This window comes from Camelus bactrianus, chromosome 22, assembly GCF_048773025.1.
Source record: "Camelus bactrianus isolate YW-2024 breed Bactrian camel chromosome 22, ASM4877302v1, whole genome shotgun sequence".
In the NCBI taxonomy this organism is placed as follows: Eukaryota; Metazoa; Chordata; class Mammalia; order Artiodactyla; family Camelidae; genus Camelus; species Camelus bactrianus.
The window spans coordinates 20,076,818-20,103,229 of record NC_133560.1 but is presented as its reverse complement, the minus strand read 5'-3'; the positions used below and the strand labels follow the sequence as shown (position 1 = coordinate 20,103,229).

At 52.2% G+C, this 26,412-nt stretch overlaps 2 protein-coding genes across 6 annotated transcripts in view; one reads left to right on the top strand and one right to left on the bottom strand.

Moving 5' to 3' along the window:
• SLC25A42 (solute carrier family 25 member 42) overlaps positions 1 to 10,326 on the top strand; it is a 35,250-nt gene extending 24,924 nt beyond the window's left edge. The window contains exons 5-9 of one of the 3 annotated variants that reach the window (XM_074350366.1): positions 578 to 744; positions 1,108 to 1,224; positions 1,721 to 1,872; positions 5,904 to 5,992; positions 7,080 to 10,326. In XM_074350366.1, the coding sequence (XP_074206467.1) occupies positions 578 to 744; positions 1,108 to 1,224; positions 1,721 to 1,872; positions 5,904 to 5,992; positions 7,080 to 7,271 (717 nt within the window). In that variant the 3' untranslated portion in view covers positions 7,272 to 10,326. Of the gene's footprint in view, positions 1 to 577; positions 745 to 1,107; positions 1,225 to 1,720; positions 1,873 to 3,077; positions 5,402 to 5,903; positions 5,993 to 7,079 lie in introns of those variants that run through there. The other 2 variants (XM_074350365.1, XM_074350367.1) reach the window with 2 other exon arrangements.
• Positions 10,327 to 10,881: 555 nt separating this feature from the next.
• TMEM161A (transmembrane protein 161A) lies at positions 10,882 to 22,052 on the bottom strand. Of its 3 annotated transcripts, none has more exons than XM_074350361.1 (12): positions 21,974 to 22,052; positions 19,093 to 19,196; positions 18,402 to 18,482; positions 18,129 to 18,226; positions 17,860 to 18,016; positions 16,812 to 16,963; positions 13,291 to 13,351; positions 13,047 to 13,190; positions 12,831 to 12,944; positions 12,511 to 12,685; positions 12,293 to 12,389; positions 10,882 to 11,960 (listed from the first exon to the last, which is right to left on the bottom strand). In XM_074350361.1, the coding sequence occupies exons 1-12, from the start codon at positions 21,974 to 21,976 to the stop codon at positions 11,707 to 11,709; spliced, it is 1,440 nt and encodes a 479-aa protein (XP_074206462.1). In that variant the 5' UTR covers positions 21,977 to 22,052; the 3' UTR covers positions 10,882 to 11,706. The 3 variants fall into 3 exon arrangements, with proteins under 3 accessions (XP_074206462.1, XP_074206461.1, XP_074206463.1); XM_074350360.1 differs by lacking the exon at positions 21,974 to 22,052 and adding an exon at positions 20,419 to 21,271 and having other exon boundaries at positions 18,319 to 18,482; XM_074350362.1 differs by lacking the exon at positions 19,093 to 19,196.
• Between the last annotated feature and the right edge of the window lie 4,360 nt (positions 22,053 to 26,412).

The window sequence follows — 26,412 nt, the reverse complement described above, 5'->3', positions numbered from 1 at the left end:
GGGGAAATGCTTTTTAAGGTGCTTTTTCCCATTGGTTCCCCCTAGGCCCGGGCCAGCTCCAGGGCTGCTGCTGGGTGACCAGGCCTCTCCTGCCAGGCACCAGGGCCACGGCCACCTGTCTCACACCCTGAGCTCTGCCTGGACACAGCCCACCCTGGGAATTGACAGGAGACCCACCTATCCTGGGGGCAGTGGCAAGAGGACTTGACAGTCTAAACTCAGTTTTCATATCTGATTTATTTTTAAGCACAGAGCAGGTGTCATCTTCTTAGTAAAGGAAAAGAAAGTAGTTTTAAAAGCTAGACTACCAAACACCAACAACGTCCTCTGGGCAGGGCTGTCAGTCTACTTTGCAAATGTGGTTCCAGGCTCACTTTACCATTCCCAAGGCCAGAGGATTGGCTGGGGCGGAGGGGGTTGCTGTCATGCTGGGCCCAGAGAATGCGGGGGAGGGGATTAAGGCGAGGTGGGCAGGGGAGGTCCGGGCTCTGCGCTCTGCTAGCATGGGCGATGCTCGGGAGAGGCAGGTGGAGGCTGAGGGCGTTGACCTTGACCCTCTCCCCTGTTCTCCCCCCAGGAGGCCTTCCGGCTCATCTACTTCACCTACCTCAACGAAGGCTTCCTCAGCCTGTGGCGCGGAAACTCGGCCACCATGGTGCGCGTGGTGCCCTACGCAGCCATCCAGTTCAGCGCGCACGAGGAGTACAAGCGCATCCTGGGCCGTTACTACGGCTTCCGCGGAGAGTGAGCCACCCCCCACCCCCCAGCTCTGCCGCATCTCCCTGGTCTCCGGTCTTCCGCATGGTCACCATGTCGGAACTTCTCTGGTATCCGCGTCTCCCCGCAGAACCTAAGTCCCAGGAGGGCCAGCGATCCCAACTGCCCCAGAGCGGGTGGGAAGGGTGCACGTCATCCATTAACTCGTACACGGAAGGGACAGGAAAGGCAGCCAGGGGAATTTAGAAATGAAGTCCATTGAGACCCCCGCCCACCCCGCCCCCGGCAGCTCAGCAGCCAGGAAGCCGGGCCACGCCTGTTCTCCCATCCCTCCCCACCCAACCCTGTGGGCACCGGCCTCAGGTCTCACCTTCTCCCCACCTCTTTCAGAGCCCTGCCTCCCTGGCCCCGCCTCCTCGCCGGTGCACTGGCTGGAACCACAGCCGCTTCACTGACGTACCCCCTGGACCTGGTCAGAGCACGGATGGCCGTGACCCCAAAGGAAATGTAAGCCCTACCACGGTGACACTAACACTGGCACCAGGAGCTCTGTCTAGTGGGGCTCCCAGGTTGGCTGTCTCCATCAAGAACCCTGGGGTTTGGCTCCAGGCCTCCACATCCGACAGCAGATGAAGCGGTGCCGAGACTGCCGCCCGGACCTTGCCGGGTACCATGGGGCAGGCCAGGTGTACAGCTCTACAGCAGTTCCAGAAAGACAGTAATTGGATCTCTTAGCTTGGGGGTCAGTTTCTGCTTCCATCAAACCCAAAGTCTTCATGTTGAGTTGGGCACAGACATGTTAAAAATGCATCCGACCAAAAGACAAGGGCTGAGCACAGCAGAGTGATGCTGATGTTGAAGGTGGAGTATGGCCTTAGGCCGCACGGCCCCCTCCAGTGGCAAAACTTCTACCAGGGGGTTCTGTCAACTTCTGGCCCCCCTGAAGTGGGAGGAGCCGAGAATTAGAGAGTCTCAATCCCAGTTGAGTCTCAGTGTCTTGCAGGTACAGCAACATCTTTCATGTCTTCATCCGCATCTCCCGAGAAGAGGGGCTGAAGACTCTATACCACGGCTTCGTTCCCACGGTCCTGGGGGTCATTCCCTACGCCGGCCTGAGCTTCTTCACCTACGAGACGCTCAAGAGCCTACACAGAGGTGAGGGGCGGGGAGCCAGGGCAGCACCTCCCTGGTCACACAGACCTGGAGGCGGGTGGAGGCGGGTGGGGGTGAGGGGCACTAAGGCTTCTCTGGGAGGGGCAGGCTGGGGGCCCAGGGGCTGGATCAGGAGAAGATGTATCCAGCCAGCCCTGAGGAAGCTGGACTCAAGACCTTTAATGCCTCATTTTGAGAGCAGCCTTGTGAAGTCCAGTGTCACTCAGAGTGCTAGCAGCCACTGGTGCACCCAAACACAAACCGGGAAAAACCTACATGGAGAGGAAGTGTCCTCCGTTTCTTTTGATAATTTTGAGAAACTGGAAAAGTACAAACACCATAACCCTGCTTTGTACCTGTCGCTTGGTATGATCAGGCATTAATATTCTGCCTTATTTGCTCCAACATGTTTTCTGTTAAAATGTTTCACGTAAAGCTGAGGTTCCCTGTAACAGATCCCCAGCCCCCTCCGCATTGAGGCCTCCTTATTAGGGGTTGGGCTGCTATTTCGGGTTTCTGGTGATCAGCTGACATCCCAGGCGCTCCTCTCTGTGTGGGTGTGAGACCCTGTTTTTGGTTTTCCTCTCCACCCTCTCCTCTTCCAAGGGCTGCGCTTGCCCTGGGGTCCTCCCCCTGACCCACGTCATGCCCCTCGTGGTGCTGGCAGGTCCCTTCATGTTTTGCCCGTCTGCTGAGGGAATAAGTAGTCTCCCTGGTTTTTAAATCCTAGTTTCAAATTTACAACACATTTTTAAAGGACCCCTGTTGATCTGTTGCTGCTCCTTCGTCCTTCCTGCCCACATGTCCTCACAGCGCCTGTTTGGATGGCTCCCGTAGGGCTGGCCAGGTGGTGGAGAGGGTTATGGACACAAGTAATGCTTTCCTTCTTTGCTAGACCCAAAACAAGAATGACTGAGTATGAGCTCGTTCTGGGTCTCAGGACTTGGTTATATAATTCTCTGTGCTCTTCTGTCTTAAAATCTTTTACTTCTCAAATTTGATTACAAACAAGTGACCTGGAGGTGTGGGAGTAGTGAGGCCATGGCCCAGGTGGGAGGACCCAGGCAAGCTGGTTGGGTCTTGAAACGCACTGTGAGTGCGGGGTGCAGGGGTGCGTGTGGGTGCCAGCACCTGTGGGTGCCAGTGCGCCTTTGGGTGCGTGCCCCCTCCTGCCACCCTCACCGCCCCTCCCGCCCCTCCCCCTGCAGAGTACAGCGGCCGCCAGCAGCCCTACCCCTTTGAGCGCATGATCTTCGGGGCCTGCGCCGGCCTTATTGGGCAGTCAGCTTCTTACCCACTGGATGTGGTGCGGCGGCGCATGCAGACAGCCGGCGTCACAGGCCACCAGCGCACCTCCATCGTGCGCACCATGCACACCATTGTGCGGGAGGAGGGTGTGGTGCGCGGCCTCTACAAGGGCCTGAGCATGAACTGGCTCAAGGGTCCCATCGCGGTGGGCATCAGCTTCACCACCTTCGACCTCATGCAGATCCTGCTGCGGCATCTGCAGAGCTAGGGGCCAGTGGGGTCGGCTGCTTTCAAGCTTCAGTTGGCGGTGGACCGCTGACCCCTTCGTTTCTGAGCCCCGGGAGCGAGGATACGCTGGGTTCCATCCCGGGCCGCACAGATGCACCTTGTGGAACAGGCAGGGGTTGGGGGGACCTGGGCTCAGTGTGGACAGGTCTGACGGAAAAGCCAGTGGCCCTTGAAGTGCATTGTTGGGACTGGGGGGCCAGGGCTCCCATGCTTTGCTCTTCCAGCCTCAGCAGGGCTGGGGCTGCCCCCGGAGGTATTACCCTAAACGCCCTGAGTCATGAGTTGCCAGCACTGCCTCCTGGTGCCCTTTGTGCCCTTGGACAGGCTCCTGATTCTAGTGACCCGGTCCCCACTGGGCTCAGGGCCAGACCTCGCCCGCCCCTTGCTGTTCTGAGTCTCTGCTCAGGGGTGGGGGAAGCTCCAGAGGGTGTAGGGGAGAGGCCTGGCCTCCTGCCCTGTCCCCAGTGAGACCAGCCTCCTGCTGAGCTATGGCTGCAAATGCAGCCTCTCCCTCCCCTGTCCTGCCCACCCCGCCTTTGCTGTCTTCACCATTACTTCCCAGATGACATGATTCTGTCCCCAGAGCCTCCCACTGGGGAACAGCCTTCTCCCAAGAGTGTTATCCCTATCCCAGACTCAACCTAGGATTAGGTCTTCCCCTCTGTTCCCCCACACGCCCCCCACCCTGGTTTGTAATGTTCCCAGGAGGGTCACGCCTCCTCCAGTCAACAGGGTTTGAGGAATCGCAATAGGTTTAGGTCTGAGCCCCAAGCTAGGGGCATCTGCCTGGGTTGCCTGCTCTGGGCCCAGAACTTCCTGTCTGCACCCCACGGGCTGCACTAATGGAGGCCAGGGCTTGGGCCCTGACCCTCTGCCCTTAGGCACAGTGGCTCCTGAGGGAGGCTCATGGCACCTGGCATATCCCTGGCTCCCCACCTGAGCGGTTACTTGGCTGGGACATGGGACGGTTTGAGGCCCAATGGCATTGTCTGGCTTCCCGTGAATGGAATACACAGAGGCAGCTGGCAGCCTCGATTCTCCCAAAGTGACAGCCGCTGAGACAGCGCCTGGCCTGGGGGCAGGAAGCTCGAAGAGTCAGAGTGCCCCAAGGAGCTGGTCTCACAGAGGAGCCCCCTGGGGCCTGCTGGGGACTCCGAGACACCTGGTTCCTAATGATGTTTAGAGTTTGATTTTGGAGGGGTTTGTTTTTAAATTTGACTGGCCCTGGGTCTAGACACAATAAACCTTGATCAGGTCAGTCTGGGTCCAGGACCAGGGCTACCAGAGGGTCCATTTTCACAGTTGGCTTAGCAGCTATGATGTGTGAAAGGGTCCGAGACGGTGTGTTTGTAGCCACACACGAATTTCCAATTGTGATTTTCATTTCCTCCCTTCATTCTGCCCCATTTCTGTTTTTCATGCCTTAGTCCTGTGGGCGTGAGGACCGCTCTTTCTGTGCTGCCTGCACTTTTCCACCAGCCAGCCCCATCTTTGTTCCCAGGGGCCTGGGCAGCCTGTGATGGCTGTCCTGTGGGGTGAGCGTTCAACCACCTCCTCCCAGCCTTGCCCAGTGCTCAGGGGAGGCAGAGGTGCCCTTCACAGAGAGATGGGATGGGGACTCGAGGGCATCCAGGCGAGAGCAGCAGTGATGGAGTCCACCCCAGGCGGGTGAGACCAAATGGATGGTTAAGCAGCGCCCCCTGTTGAACTGCAGGCTGGGCCGGAGCAGGGAGGGTCCCTCAGGATGACTGGCCCTGGCGTGCCTCCCCGAGGTGGCTCCCAGCCAAATGGGCCAGTGTAGCGCTGCCCCTCCCCCCAGCCCTGCACACAGCCGGGCAGGGGGCCCCCCAGTAGTCACACTGCTCTCCATTGGTTGCCTGTCCTGATTTGCAGTTACATTTTGATGCCATGAAGACACTTTGTTTATATATAATGTTTATATATTTTAAAGATTTGTGCCAAGAGAGTATATTTAATAAAAATTAAAATGACTTTTTCTCCTGCCCATGTCTCTTTTGCTCTTACCCTCACCCTCCCCAAACCAAAAACAGGTTTGAAGTTATTTTGGCAGATTTTTGAACAGAGGCTTCAATAAACCTTTTTTTTTTTTTAATGTAACTGTTGTATGGATTGTTAAACCAGTTTATGATTTGCTACAAAGTGCAAACTGCACAGTTTACTATGAAAAGTAGGTCTGCCTCCCAGTTCCCTTCACAGGGGCTGTTACCAGTTTCTCCTGTCTCCTGGAGAGATCCTGCGTACACACACTTGTCGCTTTGGATGTCATTCTGGATGGGCTGTGTCCTGCTTCAGTGAGCCCTGCCCAGAAGTCCTATGATTTCTCTCTTCTGAGCCCCTTGTCGGTGACCTGCTGGGGGCTCTGCTCCACAACTGGCTGAGGCTTCGGGCCTCAGTGTCACGTCCTACCCCAGGGTGGCTGGCCTGGATGAGGCCACCAGAGAGCTCCCAGGGGCCACTGAGACTCGGTTCCTCTACAGCCCATTGTCCAGGACCACTTACAGGGGTCACCCAGCCAGAGGCGGACAATGGGAACCTCCCTGTGCTCGCGGGCAGGCAGGGCAGCCAGGTGAGCACTAGTGTCTGCGTGTGCGCATGCGTTTGGGGGGCTGTGTGTGTGTGCGCTCGCATGGTGGTACGGGGTGCTGGGTGGCTCCACTGAGCTTCCCCCTTGCTGCTCTGCTCTGGTGATTTCATCCAGTTTATTTCTTGCACATTGGTCCCTGACGTGTACAGGTCTCACTGTTTAGTGACAGTTTAGTGTTTTCCTGGAGGATGGCCTGTGATGAGATCCACCAATCCCTGATTGACAGGCAGCTCGGTTGTTAGTAAGTTGTTGCCATGACAACATGGTAGTGGCTCCTGGGGGCTGCTGAGCTCACCCCCAACATCCACCCCGATTTCTGGTCAGCCCCACTTCTCGCACCAGCTCCTGAGCCTGGGGGGGGGTCAACACCTCCCCATTTCCCACCACCACTGTGGCATACCCTAATATGCAGAGGTGGGCACTTGACCCCAGCTGGGCCTGTGACAATAAAGATGTTTGCTAGCCTCTTCCAAGGAGAGCTATGGGATGCAAACATCCTCTCCCACTGGTCCCAGGGGAAGAAACCCCAACTCCAGGTGGTTGTTGGCACTATCTTGTGGCTGCAAAGTAAGAACAAATCCCAGCACGAAGCTGCTCTACTGCAGAAAGTAGAGCAGAGATGAGCAGAGAAATTGGATTCTTGGTGACATTGTCAGGGCTGCTGGATTCAGCTTTACCTGAAGCTGAGCTGCCTCTCAACTTCCAGCAACATGTCACTTTATCCTCTATTTAAAACAGGGTTGAGTTTCCTGGCACTTTCAATAAATTTCCTTGTATGTGAAAATTTGGCATTTAGTTCATAAGCTAGTGTGCCTGTGGGGTAAGCTTCTAGGAACAAAATTGCTCAGTAAAGATCAAGGATATATTAATAGTGTAGCTTATGTTGCCAGTGCCAGTCCCAGCATTTATAGTTCCCGCCAACTGCTCTTCCCTGGAAGCCACTTTGACTCAGCCTGGGGGCTTCCCCACAGGAGCTAATGACTGTAGACAGCTGGAGGGTACGTGGTGCAGCCCCTTGCCACTGGGGTGGAACGACTCTCAGGCCGTGTGCTATGCTTGTGCCCCTCAGGTCTCCAGCAGGACCCAGTCTAGATTGCCTAGAGTCACCTGCTCATTGACGCCCCCTGCAGGGCTCCTTCCCTCCCCGTCTCACATCCTCACCTTCATCGCTGCTTCCTGGAGTCACCTCTCAGGTGAGCCAAGGGCCCTGAATCCTCAAGATAGGGTCATCTTTGGGGGGAATCTATCCAAAGAGAAATAGAAATGCCAGATACTCCTGCAAGGAGATGGTGTCCATTTACATCACATGCCTTCGCTGTCCGAGTTTCCTGTGGCCACCGTGACAAAGTACCTGGGTGGCTTAAAACAACAGAAATGTATTTTTTCACAGTCCTGGAAGGCAGAGGTCTAAAATCTTCCTTCTGAGGCCACAAGGGAAGGATGTGTTCTAGGTCTGTCCTTGACTTCTAGCTAGAAGTCTGTCTTCTCTGTGTCTTCTCCTTGTCTTTCTTCTGTGCAGGTTCATGTCCAAATTTCCTCTTATAAAAGAAAATTTTAGTGGGGAGTTATAGCTCTGTGGTAGAGTGTGTACTTAGCATGCCTAGGTTCCTGGGTTCAATTCCACAGTACCTGCACTAAATTAATAAGTACACAAACAAATCTAATTTCCTCCCCCTCCAAAAAAAAGATAAATAAAATAAATTTAAATTAAAAAAATTTTATAGTAACCTATAATGAAAGAGAATATGAAAACGAATATATGTATGTATATGTATGACTGAAACATTATGCTGTACACCAGAAATTGATACAACATTGTAAACTGACTAGACTTCAATAAAAAAAGAATGTCAGGGGGAGTTTATAGCTCAGTGTAGAGCACCTGCTTAGCATGCAAGAGGTCCTGGGTTCAATCCTTAGTACCTCCATTAAAAAAATAACAACAACAACAACAACAACAATAATAATAATAATAAAATAATAAATAAATCTAATTACCTCCTACCCAAAAAAGAATGCCCTCCCACAAAATAGTGGAAACCAGAAAAGAAGTTTGCATTAAAAACAAAAACAAAAAAATGTTTTTTTCCTCTTCTAAGGACACCAGTCTTATTATAGGATCAGGGCCCAACCTAACGCCCTCATTTTAACTTAATCGCATCTATAAAGACCCTACCTCCAAATAGTCACATTCTGAGGTCCTGGAGGTTTCGGACTTCAGCACAGGAATTTGGGGGAGAACGCAATTCAGCCCATAAGCACCCATGGCTGGTCACCAGTCTTTTTGGTCTGCCATAATCTGACAGGGAAAAAATGGCATCTCATGACTTTACAGTGCTTTTTTACTTGTTTCTCCCCTGAGTCCATCTGGGAGATCTGTCCTCATAAGCGGCACTCAATCTTTTGTGTTCCTACCACCTACATAGTTTCTCCCAGGTGACCTACTCATTCCCAGGTCAGCTTTTTGCCCTCAGATGTAATGCAGTGAGGGTTGGGGTATAGCTCAGTGGTAGAGCGTGTGCTTGGCGTGCGCAAGGTCCTGGATTCAATCCCCAGTGCCTCCAGTAAGGGAAAAAAAATACAAAAATAAGTAAAACCCAAGAAAGTAAGAAAGAAAGAAAGAGAGAAAGGGAAAAAGGGAGGAGGGGAGGAAGGGAGAACTCAGTGCCTGCCGCCTTTGCACGATTCACCCATGGGCAGGAATCTCCCCAGGATGCGTCCCTAAGGAACCCGCTGGCCATGGGGTCACCATTTCCAAATGCTGCCAAAACACACCCCAGCGAGACTGTGCAGCGCAGGCACTGACCAGCCACATGCAGAGGTCATGGGTGTGCGCCGCGCGACGTGGCGTCTCCTTGCTGCTTTGCGTTGCATCCTTCCATGATCTCTTGTAAGGCTGGGCATCACTCCGTGATTGCTGGCCATTTATTCTTTCTTCCCCCTTCTCTTAGTCGTTCTGTCTGTTGCAGCCCCAAATACCAGGCCTGGTAGGAGAGGCAAGAAATGTCCTCAAAGAATATGAACAGGAATTTTGTGAGTGTGTTGTGTTGCGCCCTAGAGGACAGGAACTGGTGTGATATGGTGGGCCTTGTGCCCCTCTGGGAAGGGGCAAATCAGGGTTCCCAGACTTGAGTCTACCCTGAGAGACTTTCTCCACGATGGGCAATGCAGGTGGGTGATGCTACTCAGGCTCTTGCTGCAAAAAAAATTTTTTTTTTTTGCAGAAAAATTTTAATATGAAGGGAGGCAGGTGGGAATCCTGGAGGGCAGCTGACCTCGTGCATGCTAAGCACGTGCCCTGCCACTTGAGGTATACCCTCCCCCCAACAAAAGGATCTTGCCCACCCCCTTTCATCTTCCATATTTCCCTCTGATGGTGGCTGCACCTTATTTTTCTCATTCTTACATTCTTTTTTAAATTATGAAATGCGTCACATGAGTCTATAAAGAGCCTATGTGGTTTAAAGCACAGCAGTGAGAGCCTGGGACCCATCACCGGTGATCCCTGCCTTGGCCATCCCATGTGTGCCCCTCCCCCATCGTGCCTACTATGCTGGTGTCAGTCACCCTCTTGCTTTTTTTCGTTTTTATAATTGGAGGTACTGGGAGTTGAACCCAGGACCTCATGCATGCTAAGCATGCACTCTACCACTTAGCTATACCCTCCACCTTGCTTTGTTTTTAAATTGTAGTATAGTTGGTTTTCAATGCTTCAGGTGTACAGCAAAGTGATTCAGTTATACATGTTATCTAGATAGAGGTATATTCTTTTTCAGATTCTTTTCCATTCTAGGTTATTACAAGATATTGAATACAGTTCCTTGTGCTCTACAGTAGGTCATTGTTGTTTACCTATTTTATATATAGTGGTGTGTATCTGTTAATCCCAAATTCCTAATTTATCCCTTCCCCTCCTTTCCCCTTTGGTAACTATAAGTTTGTTTTCTATGTCTGTGAGTCTGTTGCTGTTTTGTGAATAAGTTCATTTGTATCATTTTTTTAGATTCCACATATAAGTGATATCATGTGGTATTTGCCTTTCTCTGTCTGACTGACTTCACTTAGTGTGATAATCTCTAGGCCCATCCATGTTGCTGCAAATAGCATTGGTTTATTCTTTTTTATGGCTAAGCAGTATTCCATTGTATAAATATACCACATCTTCTTTATCCAGTCATCTGTCGGTGGACATTTAGGTTGCTTCCATGTCTTGACTATTGTAAATAGTGCTGCTGTGAACATTGGGGTGCATGCATCTTTTCGAATTAGAGTTTTCGTCTTTTCTGGATACATACACCGGAGTGGGATTGCTGGATCATATGGTAACTCTATTTTTAGTTTTGTAAGGAATCCTCTTGCTTTTCTTTATGGTGTTTCTACCTTCCTATGTGCCCCTAAATTACATGGTGTTGAGCTCAGAGAGCGGAGAACATGCACAGCCCTGGCTAAGCAAGCGAAGGGCCAGGTGGCCTGAGGCACCACTGCAGGAGGGGCTGTGCCCTGTGGGGTCAGCACTGTCAGAAAGTCCCTGGTGACTCCTGAGGTGCTGGGGAGATAGAGCAAGGAGACAACACGCCATCATCTCTGGTTCCTGAGCCACTAGATGTCACTGTTGTGTCCTTGTTGGGAGCTGGTCTTCATTCTGAAACTTCCCAGAGGTGTGCCTTGGGATGGGGCTTTTGTCACCCAGCCTCAGGCACCTGGAAACTTCTGGTCCCAGGAATTCCCTTATTTGGCATCCCTGGACCAGGCGGTCAGTTGTGGCCCTCTCCCCCTTAATTCCTTACTTCCAGAATGTTCTGCAGCCTCTGTACTTGTACTAGGGTTTTGGACTGGATGCAGCCTGATTCATGAATCATTGAATAAGCCAGTAAGACCTTTAAAATTTACTCAGTTGAATTTTGTTAAACATGTACAGGAGGCTACACACATGTGCACACACACCAGTTTCCCACAGCTGCAGGAAAATGCTGGAGTCAGTAATGACCCCTTATCCTCCCTCCCCTGGGTCACCATGGCCTCAACAGTGTGCCCATTTGCTGTGTGTGACCTTGATATGAAAGCAGTCCCCCTTGACCTGTGGCAGAGAGTGGCAGCCACGGTGGCCCCCTGCCCAGCACCATGGGCTCAACGCCTCCCTCTCCCCTCATTTCTCTTAGTTCTTGCCATTGGTACATTTCATCTCTTCTCCTTTCCTTCTCTCACTTCTTTCTCCCAGGCCTTTGCTTAGGGTCACCCTATGCTCTCCCTCCATTGTTCCCTTCACTCAGCACTGAAGCCCCCGATGACCTCCCATGGCCCCCACCCATTCTGCACCCATGTGGCGGGACAGCATGCAGGAAGCTGCCTCCCATACCACTTGGATCCAGTTTGTAAAAAGCGGCTTGCTCCTTTATTTGTTCGGAAGAGTCTCCTACCCCCACCCCCCATTCCTGCACTGCAGTCTAACGGGCACGTGCAATCTAGGAACGATGGCTGGCCCTGGGACCTCTGCGGCTGGGCCTGGGGAGTCAGTTTCTCGAGGCAGAAGCTCGGTGTCCAAGGAGGGCCACGGCTCAGGCACTGTGGTGAAGGAGACGGGCCAGCCGGTGCAGCAGAGACTCCCAGGACCGCCTTGCACCTGGGGACACTGAGGGGTGGCCTGCTCCCGCTGGTCCAGGACCAGACCTTGGGGCCGCAGGAGTGTCTGCAGGTAGCTAGGAGCCCACCAAGTGCTGGTGGAAGTACAGGCCGAAGAGGCTGGAGAGCAGTTGGCAGGCGGCGATCCACCAGATGAGGAAGGAGAGGACACCTCGGAGGAAGAGGGGTGTGAGCAGGCTGCCCAGGGCCCCGGCGATCAGGGCCGCCGTCTGCTGGGCCTCGTCCTCTTCGGGGCTGACCAGGCCATCGCTGATTGAGGACGGGGTGGGGGACAGCGAGGGGACCGGGCCCAAGCCCCAGGAGTAGCCGCCTGCGAGAGGAGGGTGGAGGCAGGGATGAGTGGAGGCACTGGCAGAGGCACATACGGGGTTTAGGGACTCCTCCACCGTTTCAGACACTCACCCGCCCTGCCCCAGGCTCCGCCTCCCGCTACCACCCCCACCCCCCACCCCAGGGCCCCAGGCTCTGCCCCCACCCCAGGCTCCGCCTCCGACCTCGCCCCATCACCCCACCTCCACACCCCCAACAGCCGGGCTCCCCCGTCACCCATCTATCTCCTGCCCTCCCCTCCATGCACCCACCCAACTCCAACTCCAGACCCCGCCTCAGGCCCCGCCCCACCCCGCCCCGGCCAGTTCTCACCCAGCGTCTTGAGCAGTAGCGTGCAGTTGAGGGTGAGGATGAGCGGCGTTAGGTACTGCAGGCTCACAACCGTCACGTAGCAGTACACCCGCACCACCTAGGAGGCAACAGCCGTGGCTGCAGCCGGGGGCCTTCTGGGCTCCGGGTAACCCCACGCCCGAGGGACCGGGAGCCCCAGCCTCAGCCCCCGGTTTCCTCCCGGGCCCGGGCGCCAGTACCCGCCGCTGGATCTCGCGGGCCTCAATGCGGCCCGCCTCCCTCCTCAGCTGCTCCACGCGGGCCTTGGCCAGGCACAGGTAGGCCTGCAGGTGGGGCCGGGTCACCCCCAGCCGTAGCAGGCACAGCGCCACCAGCACCCAGAGGCGCAGCGAGTCGAAGGCCGAGTCCGACAGCCTGCACGAAAAGGGGTGACAGGACTAGTGAGACCGCTCTCCGCCCCAGGCTCCTCCCCCAGGACCACGGCTCCTCCCGTAGTCTAAGACTGCAGTACCAGAGGGGCCCCAGCTGCCCTCTCCTCCCAGATCACTCCCATACGCACAGACAGAAGGACGTGCTCCCAAGGGGCGCCTGGTGCAGAAAGTCCCGTGCAATGGGCTTGGTCCAGAGCCACAGTACAAACAGCGGGGACAGGAAGCTGGTGTGCAGGAGGAACCTGGTGGCAAGGGTGCAGAGGGAGTAGGCTTGGGCATCCACCATTCCCACAGCCCCTCCCCTAGGCTCTCTGAACCCCCACCCACCCGGCCCTCCACCTAACTGCAGCATGGGCCGGTCTTCTGACATGGTCAGCGCATCATGGTGCGTCTGAGCCAGCCGCAGGCCTGGGAAGGTGAGGAAGGCGCCCAGCATGGAGCCCACCACTGCCAGCCCCACGCGGATGGCCAGCTTGGCCAGAGGAAGACTGGGGAAAAGAGAAAGGTCATGGAGCTCGCTGAGGCAGGTCAGCACCCTCCTTGCAGGTCACAGCCAGCTGCTGCTCCCCCTCCCTTCCCAGGACTCACGTCCAGTCCCAGCCCTGTGTCTTCAGAAGTGGATCCAAGTTCTGGGTCATACTGGCCAGGCCTGGGGAAGACACAGAGAAGGCAGTGTCCAGTAGAGCCCTGGGGCCTCAGAGCCTACTCTGTCCCCACTCCCAGACATCCTTTTGCTCCCTAGGTAGGAACATATTAGTGGCAGCCAGGCCCTGTAACAAGCATAAGGACAATTTTGTTCTCCAGTGATGTGCACCTCAGGAGAATGTGCCAGGCAGACACCCTTGACCGGACTGGGGGGACATGGGGGCAGAAGGCACTGAGCCTGAGCTTCCTGTATTATACCAGGAAGCTGGAGGGTCATGAAGGGCTCCAAGGAAGAAAACCAAAGTTCTGGAGAGAATTCTCAGTTCAGGCCCCCAGATTTTCCATAGAGTAAAAGCAAATAAACAAGAGCTCACAACCAAAATCACCAAACACACAAGTAAAGAAATCACCATGAAGGTGGGTCTGTAGGGAAAAAACAAGACAAGTTTAGACCCAAGGACCTCAGAAATTGGCATTATCAGTTCTGTGTGAAATGACTGAGGGAAATAAAAGCTGGAATCACAGAACGGGCGACATGAGACCACCTCAGGTGACCAGGAGGGTTTGCAAAGAAACCAGTTAAGCTCTTTCAAAGGGAAAATATAACTACTGAAATGATAGGTTGTTAAACAGCATATTAGAAACAGCCAAACCAGATTCCAACCCAGAGACAAGAAGATGGGAAAAATGAAGAGAGATTAAGAGATAAGGAGGACAGAATAGAAAGTCCAGTGTAAGTCAAGTCAGGGCCCCAAAGGGAGAGAGGAGAGAAAATGAAGGAGAAGAGATATTGGAAGAGAATGATTGAAGAGTCTGCAGAATGGATGATACAGACAAAGTATATCAAGTCAGATAAATACAAAGAAATCCATACCTACACACACTGTGGTTAAACCGCGGAATACCCAAAATAAAGAGATCACAAAGCAGCCAGAAGTTATGACAAATCACCTACAAAGGAAGGACAATTAAGCTGGCAGCCATTGTCAACAACAATAACAGAAGAGAAACAAATAGAAAGGGGAAAGTAAGATGGTAGAAACAAGGCCAAATATGTCAGTGATCACAGTAAATGTAAGCAGATTAAACTTTGAAGTTAAATGACACAGACTGTCAGACCTGATTGAAAATATCTAGATATACATATATTTTAAAGTAGATACACCTGAATGTGAGATCACTGTAAGGTTGAAAGTAAAGGGATGTAAAGAAGATATAATAAATACTAATTAAAAGAAAGGTGGTATTTTATATTTGAAAGTTGCTAAGAGAGTAGATCTTGAAAGTTCTCATCACAAGGGAAAAAAAGGAACTATGCGTGATGATGGATATTAACTCAACTTAGTGTGGTGATCATTTTTCAAAATACACAAATATTGAATCATTATGAGGTATATCTGAAACTGATATAATGTTTTATGTCAATTATGTCTCACTTTAAAAAGAAAGGAAGGAAGGAAGGAAGCTGGAGAGGCTATATTAATATAAGATAAACTAGACTAAGATGGAAGTATTATGAGAATCAGAAGGGGTCAATATATCAAGAAAAAATGGCTAATTTGCCAGGAAGGTTTAGCAATTTTAAACTTGTAAATACCTTGTCAATTATCCTCAAAATACATAAAGAAAACACTGACAGAACTACCAAGAGAAAGTGAGAGCTCCACCATCCCAGAGGGGAGGTCAACCTTTAAAGACTGATATGTCAGAAATAAAAGTTAGGAAAGACGGAGATTTGAATTTATTGGACACTTAGAGGCAAGGAATATATGTTAATGAAGAACATGTGGAGTACACTTACATGGTCAATTAAGCTATAACAAAGGAGGCAAGATTATACAATGGGGAAAAAACAGCCTCTTCAATAAATGGTGCTGGGAAAACTGCACAACTACATGCAAAACTCAGAGTGGACTACTTTCTCACACCATATACAAAAATAAACTCAAAATGCATTAAAGACTCAAATGTAACAGGTGAAACCATAAAACTCCTAGAAGAAAACATAGGTGGTATGCTATTCGATACTGGTCTTGGTAGTATTTTTTTGAACATGTATTCTCAGGCAAGGCAAACAAAAGCAAAAATAAACAAATGGGACTACAGCAAACTAAAAAGCTTCTGCACAGCAAAGGAAACTATCAACAAAACAAAAAGGCAGCCTATTGAATGGTAGACGTGGGTAATGAGTGTTTACATTATCTGGTTTTGTAATTTTTATGTGTTTGTGTGTGTGTGTATTCATTACATAATTTAAAAATTGAAAGGTGGGAAGAATTGGTGATGATAAAGCTCAAGTAGTCAGCAGGGCCATGTTGGCCATGGTGAGGATTTTTATCTTTACCCAAAGACCATCAGAGTCTGGTGTCAGGCAGAGAAGTGATGTAATCCAAATTGTTTTTTAAAAGATCATTCAAGAAATAGAGAAAGTCCAAAGAAAAAATATTTACAATTCCTATCACACGCAAAGACTAAGTACCTTAATATATAAAGGGCTCCTACAAATCAATAAAGGATCAAAAGTCCAGTAGAAAACTGGGCAAAAGAACAAAACTTTTCTGGAAGGGAAATATAAATGGCTCTTCAACATATGAAAAGATGCTCAACCTCACATATTCTCACTCATCAGATCACTCAAGACAAAAATGTCTGAGGAACACATTGGAGACAATGTGGGGAAATAGGCATGTTCACTGATCTCTTCCTAAAAGGCAATTTTGCAGCATTATTAAAATTATAAATGCACTTTCTTGCACAGGGTCACATGCACGGGGCTGTTCTTGTAGCAACATGATTTCTGTGCAACAGCATTTAATAGTGGAAAGACTTAAATAAGTCCATAACTCAAGGCCTGGTTAAATAATCACAGAAAATCTATAAAGTGACATATTGTGTAGCTGTTACAAAATGTAGTATCAAGTTACTGTTACTATGCTACTGTAACATACAAGGGACATAGCATCAAGGGACAGTAATATTTATTGTTTTTAAGGGAAAAAAAACAAGGTGTAAAGCCAGATACACTACTGTTTGATGAGAGTATGGGAATGTGGTGCCCTAGGTTTCCTCTGGGGAGAACCAGTGTGGAAGGGTGATTTTCATTCTGTACCTTCTTGTATTTTACCAATTTTATACCATTTACCTATTTCCTCCCCCACATTAAATTAGAATAGGTAAATATTAAATCACTCTGGCTGCTGGGTAGAAGACAGACTGGAGGGGAACAGAAGTGCCTGTGTGAATTTACAGCTGCAGGCATTCATCAGGGACAGTGAGATGGGGTGTCTCCTGTCCTCAAAGCCCAAGGGGGTTCCCAGGGTGGCAAGCACCCATGGAGACCTCTTGGGCCCCAGGAGTCGCCTTCTCACCTACTGTGTGCAGGTGGAAAAGCCACCTAAACTCCACTCTCACCAGCTTACACGAGAGAGTGAGGGAGGTGATTCCAGGACCCAGACTGCACATACCTGGCTCCAGACCGAGCTCAAGGGTCTCCTCCTGTACCACCTGCACCAGCATGGCCAGGAGTAGGAAGAGGAAGGCAAATGTCAAGCAGACGGAGCGCTCACCCCCCTCCTCCGCACTGAAGTACAGTCGGGTGACCGTCAGGAACACCTTGCTGGGGGCAGCGCTAAGGAGGCCTCCAGTGCCAGTGGTGACCCCTCCCCCATCCACCACCCCACTGCCAGTGATCCCCCAACCCCAGAGCACAAACACTGAAGTTCAGGTTTAGAATCCCAGGGAGCAGGGGAGGGAGCCAGAAGAGTGAGGCTCTGGGCAAGCCCAGGACACGAGGCTCACTGCTTTTGGGGCCTGAGCGAGGCCTCCAGCTGGGCCTCACCACACTGCCTGTGTTCAGTTGGACATGGCCACCAACTCTGTCTCTTCAGGGGGTCAAGCTTCCCTGACCCACTCAGCCTCCTTCACAGCTTGTGAGTTTCCCATTCCTCTGAGAAGCTAGAGATACAAGGCTCTATCTGCAATCCGCCCTGAGAGACCCCTGGGGCAGTGTGGGCTGCAAGGTGGGCTTCCCTTCTTTGCGAGCCCATCCCACAAGGGCGTTTTTCTCCGACTTGGGTCCTCAAATTCACAGTTTTGCCTCTGCTCTCTATGCAACTTAAAAAAATTGCAGAGGGGACCTCTCTTTGCCAGCCCCTACATCTGGGCTGAACTGGTGACTTGCTTTGACCAAGAGAATGGTTAGAGATGGGATGTCACGACTTCAGGCAAAGCCTCAGGAGGCCTGCAGTGCCCCCTCTTTCTTACTGGCCGCTGTGGTGAGGAAACTTGGTCCAGCCTCCTGGAAGGTGGGCCCACCTAAAGCACAGGGAAGGCAAACTCGCTGAGTCCGGCCCAGAAAAACAAATAAAATAGCGACTACTTTACCCCACCGAGTTTTGGGGAGGCTGCGACACAGCAGTCGATCACTGATACACCGATTTAGCGGGGCACAAGAAACCTTGGCTCCAGCCTCCGCACGCTCCCGCCTCCCCAGGCTCCCAGGAGGAAGGATACATAGAGAAGGCGACGGTGAGCAGACACCAGAACACCGCGATGTTGGTCTCCTTGGCCGGGCCCAGCGCATAGTAGTAGGCCTCTGTGAAGAGGTACACGCCGCCCGAGTACACGGCGAAGTCCACAAACCACTGGTACTCCAGGAAGAAGCGCAGGACTGCGGAGAGCACGCAGTCAGCCCTCAATAGCCCGCCCAGGACACCCCCCCCACCAGCCTCACCAGGGCATGGGCCAACGGAGGCGAGTTGGGGACCCAGTTGAGCTATTACCCAGGGCATCAACGGCTGTGAGGGGGCAGGTCTCCAGCTGGAAGGGGGTGTCCCGGGGCACAGACAACGGCTTCTCCTCACTATAGCCATTGGCCCACCTGGGGGGAGCGGGGTCTATGTCAGAACAGCATCCTCCATTCTCCATTCTCAGCCTGGGGTGTCCCTGATTCTCCAGTGCCCAGAGCAGTACCTGGAAGAGGGCAGGGCAGGCCCTGTGCCCTCGAGACCACTCCTGGAAGGGAGCCGCTCACCTAAGGCTGCGGGTTCACTCACCGCTCCTTCTTGCCTCTGGGCTTCTGCTTCCCCGCCAGGGCCCGAAGCTCTTCCTCGGAAGGGTGCTTGTACCGGAAGAGACTGAGGGGAAAGAAAGACAGGCAGTCAGGAAAGCTAGGGCACAGGGGAATCAAGGCAGTGAACCTCGAAACTTGGGACTGTAGTCAGAGGGAAGGCTGGCCCTGAAAAGCCTGAGGACAGGATGTGTAGGGGCCATCCAAGGCCAGGGTGAAGCCTGGGAGGTGGGCTGGGGGTGGGTTAGGGGAGTGCAGCAGGGGTCCTAGACACCCCTGAATCTGCTGGCTAGCTCTCTCGGTGGAACTGGCACATGCATTGTCCTGGAGAGAGAGTTCACAATTTCCACCAGACTCTCAGAAAGGGCCTGAGACCCACACCAGGACAAAAAGTTTCAGAAACAGATCTACAGCTAGAGAAGGGAGGAAGGGGAGCAGGAGTGGGGGAAGCAGCCACTCTTCTGAGTGTGGAGATGGTCTCACCGGTGTGTACAATCTGTCAAAATAGATCCAACAGGGTAATTCAGATATTTGCAGTTTACTGTACATCAGTCATATCTCAATAAAGTTGTTAAAGAAAAAACTCAGCATGCAGGGCGTGAGGTGGGGCCTGGGGGAAGCCAGGGAGCGGGGCACTTGGGGTTCCTCCTACCGCCCAGGGAGGGGGCGCGGCTCACCTCCCATTGCAGAGCAGCCAGCGTGCAAAGGAGCAGTGAGGCGCCAGCCTGTGCATGAGGGTGGCAGTGAGCAGCGTCACTACCAGCTGCACTCCAAGGACAGCCTGGGGGAAGAGATGTGAAGGGCAGTGCCTGCCAGAGGGTCAGAAGCTCATTTCCTCGGAACCCGGGCTATTTATAGAGATGCTGGGGCCAGGTGGGGGAGGGAGGGCCTCCCTGGCTCCAGCTGAGTGTTAGAGAAAGGTCCTGAGGTCAGACCCAGCTGGGAGCCCCAGCAAAGTGCAGGTCCCACCCCACCACCTGGCTGGGGTGTGGGCTAGAGGAGAGCACATGCTGGAACAGAGACTGGGGTTCACTTTCAGCCTCTGCTAAGGATTTAACATATTAATCTCTTACGAGCCTCAGTTTCCTCATCTGGAAATGGGATGAAAGTGGTCTATTTCTGGCCACTACCTGTTTCAGAATCCTTACACATTTGAGGGGGATGACTTTTTTTAATTAGGAATTTTCTTACCAGTTTCTACTGACAACCTTTGAAACAACAATTCAACACATTTTCATACACTCATTTTAAAACGTTTTAGAGGAAATGTTTTTGGTAATCAGTCTGAAGCTGAAAAGTGGGTTTTTCTGCTTGAATGCAGTACATATAGATTTGCTGTCAGTAATTATGTAAAATTACATGCTCCGGAGAGCTGTCTGCTAGTATTACGGTATTATAATTAACAACTAAAATGAAATTAAAAAAAAAAAAAGAACAACTAAAATGAAACTAAGATTACATTAATATAAAAACCAATTATTAAAATTATCCTTTAATCAGGCAAAAATAAGCTAACTTTAATGGGAAAAACTCTAGTGTGATGGATATTGGGCTAGCACTGTACTTCAGAATGACTGCTGAGAAATCATCATTAAAATCACTAACAGGATATTTTCTCTATGCCTGTGACTTGTAAACTGAGACCAGGAATATTTTTTCAGAAGTGAGTTTGGGGTGCCATCTTTCTGGTCTCTAAATCTCACTAGTCTCCTAGTCCCACTCCCTACCCTCCCCTCCACCCAAGTGCAGACTGGTTAGCAGACATTAAAGACCCTGAGTTGGGTCAGGGTTGGGCCCCTCCAAGCCCAGTGGGCGGGCCCTCTAAGCAGCCCCGCCCTTCCTCCTAGGACCCCCTAGTCTACTCCTCCCCACAGTTCCCAGCACCTCCCATCAACTGCTCTCCAGAGTCTCCCTTGTTTTCCAGACGCCTCTCCCTTGTGACCTATCCCCTGGCAGGGTTTTAACCACCCACCCAGCCCAGCACGACTCCAGCTCAGCGGTACCTGCAACCTGGACCTCTCTGCCAAGCTTGAGAACCATGCCTCCTCCAGGCCCTTCCCAGGAGGCCCGAGCACCTACTCATTACTCCCATGGACACAGCTCTTGGCTCCTCTAGGCAGCCCAGACCTTTCCAGTCTCATAGTAAACGTCCAACTCCACTCCTCAGCCCGCAAGACCCTGCAGGCCTAGCTCAAGACAACCATGCCTCACTGCCCAGCTCTCTCCCACCGCTCCCCTGTGCCCAGCCATTCAGGTCTCAGAGGCCCTCCCAGACCACCAAGCTCTCCATCACTGACCCCATTACCCTTGGACACCTCCCAGGGAGGAGACTTGTAGTTCAAACTGCAGTGCTAGCACCTAGGAGCGGAAGGACAGAAGGAAGAAGAGGGAAAGAAGAAGGGGAAGAAATAAAGGAAGAAAGAGGGAAGGATGGAAGAAAGGATGAAGGAGGAGGGAAGAAGAGAAGGGAAGGAGGGAAGAAAGGCATGCATCCCTCCACTTAAGTCTCCAGAGGTCTGTCCAGGGATGCTTCTCATGTCCCTGCTCCCAGCAGCTTCTCGTCTTGGGGTCCACGGTATGCAGATCTCCAAAGATCTCTGGAGCCTCCTATCAGCCTATGTCCCTCCTCTGCTCAAAGCCCTTCCCTGGATCTATAATCCCAGAATCCAGAATTTTACGCAGTAGGATCAATGCGACCTTCCTCCATCCTGTTCTCGAGATCCCTTCCCCTCACCTCCCACAGGATCTTGCGCCCGGGCCTGGAACGATGTTCTTTCCATTAATGCTCTTACTTCAGGCCCACCTCCAACGCCCTCCTTGGTGATCCCCCACCCCCCGACCCCAGGCAAGGTGAGGCCCCCTTCCCGGCCCCCTCCAGCCTGTCCCTCCCTCTATCCAGTCCGAACCCCTAAGGGCTGGGGACGGGGGTGGGGAGGGTCTCCGCCCTCGCCTCGCACCAGCCAGGCTGAGCTTTAAGAATAAACTCAATGGGTTGGACCCAGAACCGCGTGAGACCTGAGGATTCCAACTGTGCTGTTTCCAGTTCTGGAACCCTCGCCTGCCCTGAAGCCACCCAGATCCCCTCGGCATGGCCCCCCTCCTCTCAAGATTCTCCCTGGTCCTTCGGCACAGCCCAATACCCGTAGGGACACCCAAAGGATCCTGTCAGCTAGGCCCCCACGTTCCCGCTGGAAGCCATCCCCAGAGTAGGCCGCAGGGGGCCCTAGATCTCCCTCGCGGGGCTCCGAATGTGTTCAGATCCCCAGTCCCCTCCACGGAACGACCCCTCGGCAGGGCCCCAGGCCCCTAGAGGGTCCCCCAGGGACTTGTCAGAAGCCCAGAACGCTCAGAATCTTCCAGTCCCCTTGTACAACGCCGAACCCCCTTATAGATCCCGCAGCGAGACTCTGACCCCAGAGAGGGACACATAGCCCTCAGACCGACCCCGAGACCCTCAGAGCGCTCAGTCCCCATAATGGGACCCTCGTCTCCTCAGTGTCTCCCTGGACCCCCTCCGCGGAACCCCCTGCCCCTCAGGGCTGCGAGTTGCAGGCTCACCATGTTGCTGGAGGGAGCGCTGTGCCCGGACCCAGGGGCATGGAGCGAGGAGCACCTCGCGGAACTAGACCAATCAGAACCCGACTTTGGTCTGACAAGCAGCCGGTCCAACCAATCATCAGGATTGGACCCGGGGCAAATCACGAGGCACAAGGAGCTGCTCACGTTGCATGCCGGAAGTTGTAGTTCGAAGACTCTTGACGAGCTCAGTCCGCGGTTGAGGCGGGACCGTCTCTGGGACTCCTGTGTGGCCACTGTCTCTGAGATTGTCTCCTCTCCTGCGCCTATTTCGCAGGTCTGCGGTGAACACACTAATTCATCCACTCACTGTCTCCCGCTGGAGAGGTCTGAGCGTGGAACTCCCCTGATAAAGAACTTTCGATGGCTCCTACTGACTAGACTTTCAGTTGCTCAGACTGAATTCAGACCCCTTTGCCTAATTTCAGTCTGTCTCCAACACTGTTGTACGCAGTATAGTACAGCTAGCCACCGACCATGGTTTCTAATCTCTCCAGGCCTCTGTAACGCCATCTTACATCTTGGAATGCCCCCTTTCCCCCTCCTTCTCTCTCTCTCTCTTTTTCTTTTTCACCTGGCAAAAGTCTTATTCATCTCTATCAGCCAGAACTCTGGTTGCAAGACCCCCCCCCCCAAAAAAAAAGTCCAACTCAAATAGGCACCAGCAGTAAAGGGAAATTTTTGGCTCATGTAACAGGAAACTGTAAAATCAGTATCAGCTTCAGGCATGGCTGGATCAAGGACAAAAATGTCAACCTCAGGAATCTGATGTTTTCTGTCTTAAGGCTTAGAGGAAAGGGCTTCAAACCTAAGTTTTGCCAGCTATGTTTCTATGGATAATTATGTTTGCTTGATTGTGGACGTATCATGTGGATGCGACTAAAAGTCTGAGAGTCTTTATGGGGCCTGTGAGTGGATCCTGTATAGTTGACTGCCTTGTCTCTGTGGATGTTTTTTTCTTTGTTTATGAGCACATGTAGATGTCTGTTTGCAAGGGATTCACTATTTGTTGACTTTGGTCCTGTGGATTCAGTGTGTCCACTTGAGAGACCGTGGGTCATGAAGGCAGTGAGGATCACTGAGATTTCCCAGGACCTACGCGGCAGTCATGAGATGCCCCTCAGGGCGGTAGCATCCAGATAGGATCCAGGGAAGCTGGGATTTGTCAGAGAAGAGGGACCAAGAAAAGGCGGGGGGGGGGGGGCGTTTGCTGCAGGCCCACTGCATGCCAGGATGGGGGTGCTAATCAAAGTGCTCCCTTCAGCATATCAGGATGCTAGGACAATTTTCACCATTAAATTGATAAAGATACTGAGGCTCTGAGTGGGCCAGATCTCTCCTTCACACCCAGACTTCTACCCTGGGCATAGGATTATGAGTACAGGTGTCACAGCACCCGGGCCACAGGCAGCTCACACACATCCTGGCCCCAGGAGCTCGGCAACTTCCCTCTGCAGCCTCCTTACTGCAAAGAAGGCATCTCCGTCCTCCAGGTGCTTATCCCCAAACTCTGAAGTTGACCTTGAATTCTCTCTCTCATTCCATAACTAATCTGTCAGCCCCTCCTGATGGCTCCATCTTCCAAGTATAACCGTTGTCTCATCCAACCTCACTTCCTTCACAGCCTCTACCCAGTTCAGCCTCCATCATCTCTTACCTGCAGTCCTCTTCTCCCTGGTCTTCTGTGGCTTCCATCCCCTCTTCCCCACCCCACCTCCCACAGTCTGTTTTCCCCTGAACAGCTTGAGGGCAACTGTTAACACTTAAGCCAGACCATGTCCCTCCTCTGCTCCCACCATCCATGGCTCCCACCTCATACAGAGCAAATGCCAAAGTCTCCTCCTGGTCCATGTACTCCATCTTTCATTGTTTGCTCAACATCTCTGTTCTACATTGACTGTTCCTCACTCCCTGTTCTACGTTGCACGTGCTATGTTGTCTGTTCTCCACTGGGCATTCTTCACTGTCTAGTCTCCCTTGGGTGAATTCACATTCTCTGTCCTACACTGGGTATCCCATTTTCCCTGACCCTCATTGGACACTCTATGTCTGTCTACGCTAATGTCCCACATTCTCTGACTACACTGAGGTCCACACTCTGATTTCTCATTGGCTGTTTCACCATCTCTATTTATGGTGCCTAAAAAATGCATCTCTCAGATCTCTGACCTCCATCATCATGTTTGCACCCAGTCCATGCTTCCCATGGTGCTTTCAAACAGTGTCCAAGAGCTCCCGGGACAGAGTACCGCCTCTGATGGTTACGTTGGCCTTGGCCAACATCACCAGGGTGTCCTTAGAAAGACTGGTGGTAGAACACTTCCACAAAGCCTCCTTCTTCCTCTTCCACAGAGGCAGCAGGGCAGAGCTAGAGTCTACACCTAGAGGCATTTCCTGAACCCGGTAGCATGCCCACTGTCCCTAAAGGCCCAGGACACCCCAAGCTGTCCACGTATAACAACACACACCACATGTGATACAGCCCTTTTTGGTGTCTCCAGGCTCATAGAGAGACTGAAAACATGGGGTGAACTCCCTGGAATCCAAGAGAGATTTTATTTATTTATATTATTTCCACTTTATTTTCAAATTTTCAGTGGGGAATTCAGAATCCAAAGCACTCTATTGGGTGCCACCTAGTGGCAAATGCTGGAAGTGCAGCCTCCCAGGGATGGAGATGCAGAACCACACCCAATGGCCCTGGGGCCCACCCCAGCCTTTGAAAGCAACCCACGTTTTTATGAACTCCACTCTGGGCACTTAGCCTGTGGGCACTGACTTCAGGGACTGACCCACCTTCTTACCCATCGTTGGAGTGAGATTCAGAGGCTGAAAAGGGGCCCACTCTGGTCATGCCTCTGTTTTCCCCAGAAGACCAGCTGGCTTGGCTTCTCTCTTCCTCTTAAGCCCCTCCCTGGTCCTGTGTCTGGTTGTATGGGGAGCTGTGACTGCAACACTGTGGAAGGCCACCAGGTGGGCAGTTTATCCACCCCATGTGGATGGCCAGGGTCCTTGAGACCTGAGGAAGGGGATCCCCAGAAAGGTAACTGAGATGGAGAAATTTGCACCTGCATGGTGACCATGGTGCATGTGGTGATGGTGCTGCTGTGGCAGGGGCTGCGTGCTTGGCTGGATCCCCAGAGTCCACTGTCATGGGTTGGGGTGGAGATAGTGGCTCACCCCTCCTCTGAGGGTAGGCAGGGACAGAAGAGAGCAGGTGGGGATGATTTAGGACCTGAATCTGAATTGGGTGAGAGAATATTCCAGCCTAACTCAGACACTCCACAGATTTCACCCCACACCCTCTGCATTCTCTGCTGCCTTCCCTGTGCAAGAGGGGGCAGCAAGATGCCAATGACACCTTCTCCCCTTCACCCCACATCCCAGCCATCTGCGGGTCTGGTGCCTCTCCCTCCAAACACACCATGGGGTGTCCCTCCATCACCCCTCAGCCTCCTGCCTCTTTTTCCTCTGGACCTCAGTTCCACCCCACTGCCATAGAAGTCCCAGGGAGGGTGGCTTTTTACAAACTTTCATCATGCCATGTCCCTCCCCTGAAAACTGGAGCTCCAGAACCCCAGCTTCACTGGGGATGAAAGTGTCGAAGACTGGGAAGCTCAGAGGACAAACCCCAGCCTGGGTCTGGCATGTGAATGGTGCTATGTATATGGCCACTCAAGCAAATGCTCTCACTTCACCAAAAAGTCCTATCACTTTACACATGTTCCCTTCTCTCCTTGCCCCTCTAGGGAGTCCATCCAAATTCCTGGCTAGGGAGGGGGAGTACAGGAGAAAGGGAGGTGACTGATTTTGAAGCCTCTTATGCCTCTGTATCCACATCTAGGTCTGTGTGCCCTAAGGGTAAAATCCAAGGCATTGGAAAAAATCCAATTCCTTGCAAAAAGCCTTGGAAAAAGCCCCTCTGAGGAGCGCTGGGGTGACAATAGGGGACAAGTCTTGAAATTATTGGTCAAGCTGACTTATTCACCCCAAGCCAAACTGGACCAATCAGCTTTGGATCTTGGTAGAATGATGGGGAGAAGGGAGGGGACACACAAACCTTGGAAACACTGATACTAACACCGTATTTTTTTTTTCACATTCCTGTCCAAATCAGTGATCTCCACTAAGCAAACCCTTTGAGAATTGTCAGAGCTGTTTCTCAGTGTGGGGCAGTGCAGAGGGCTTCCTGGAGGAGGGAACATGGAGCTGGGCCTTGGAGGGTAGGAAGCAGTCTAAAAAGGAGGCCAGTTGGGAGTTGTGGGAGGTGGCCCAGGAGGAAGGACCAGCACAGCCCTAGCTTGGAACAGTAAGTATTTCTAGGGGCCTCAGGGCAGAGGACAGAGTGGGTGGGGGCAGCCAAGGAGTTCCAGAAGGTCAGGGGTCAGATCCAAGCGCTATAAAGATTCCACTGAGACCTG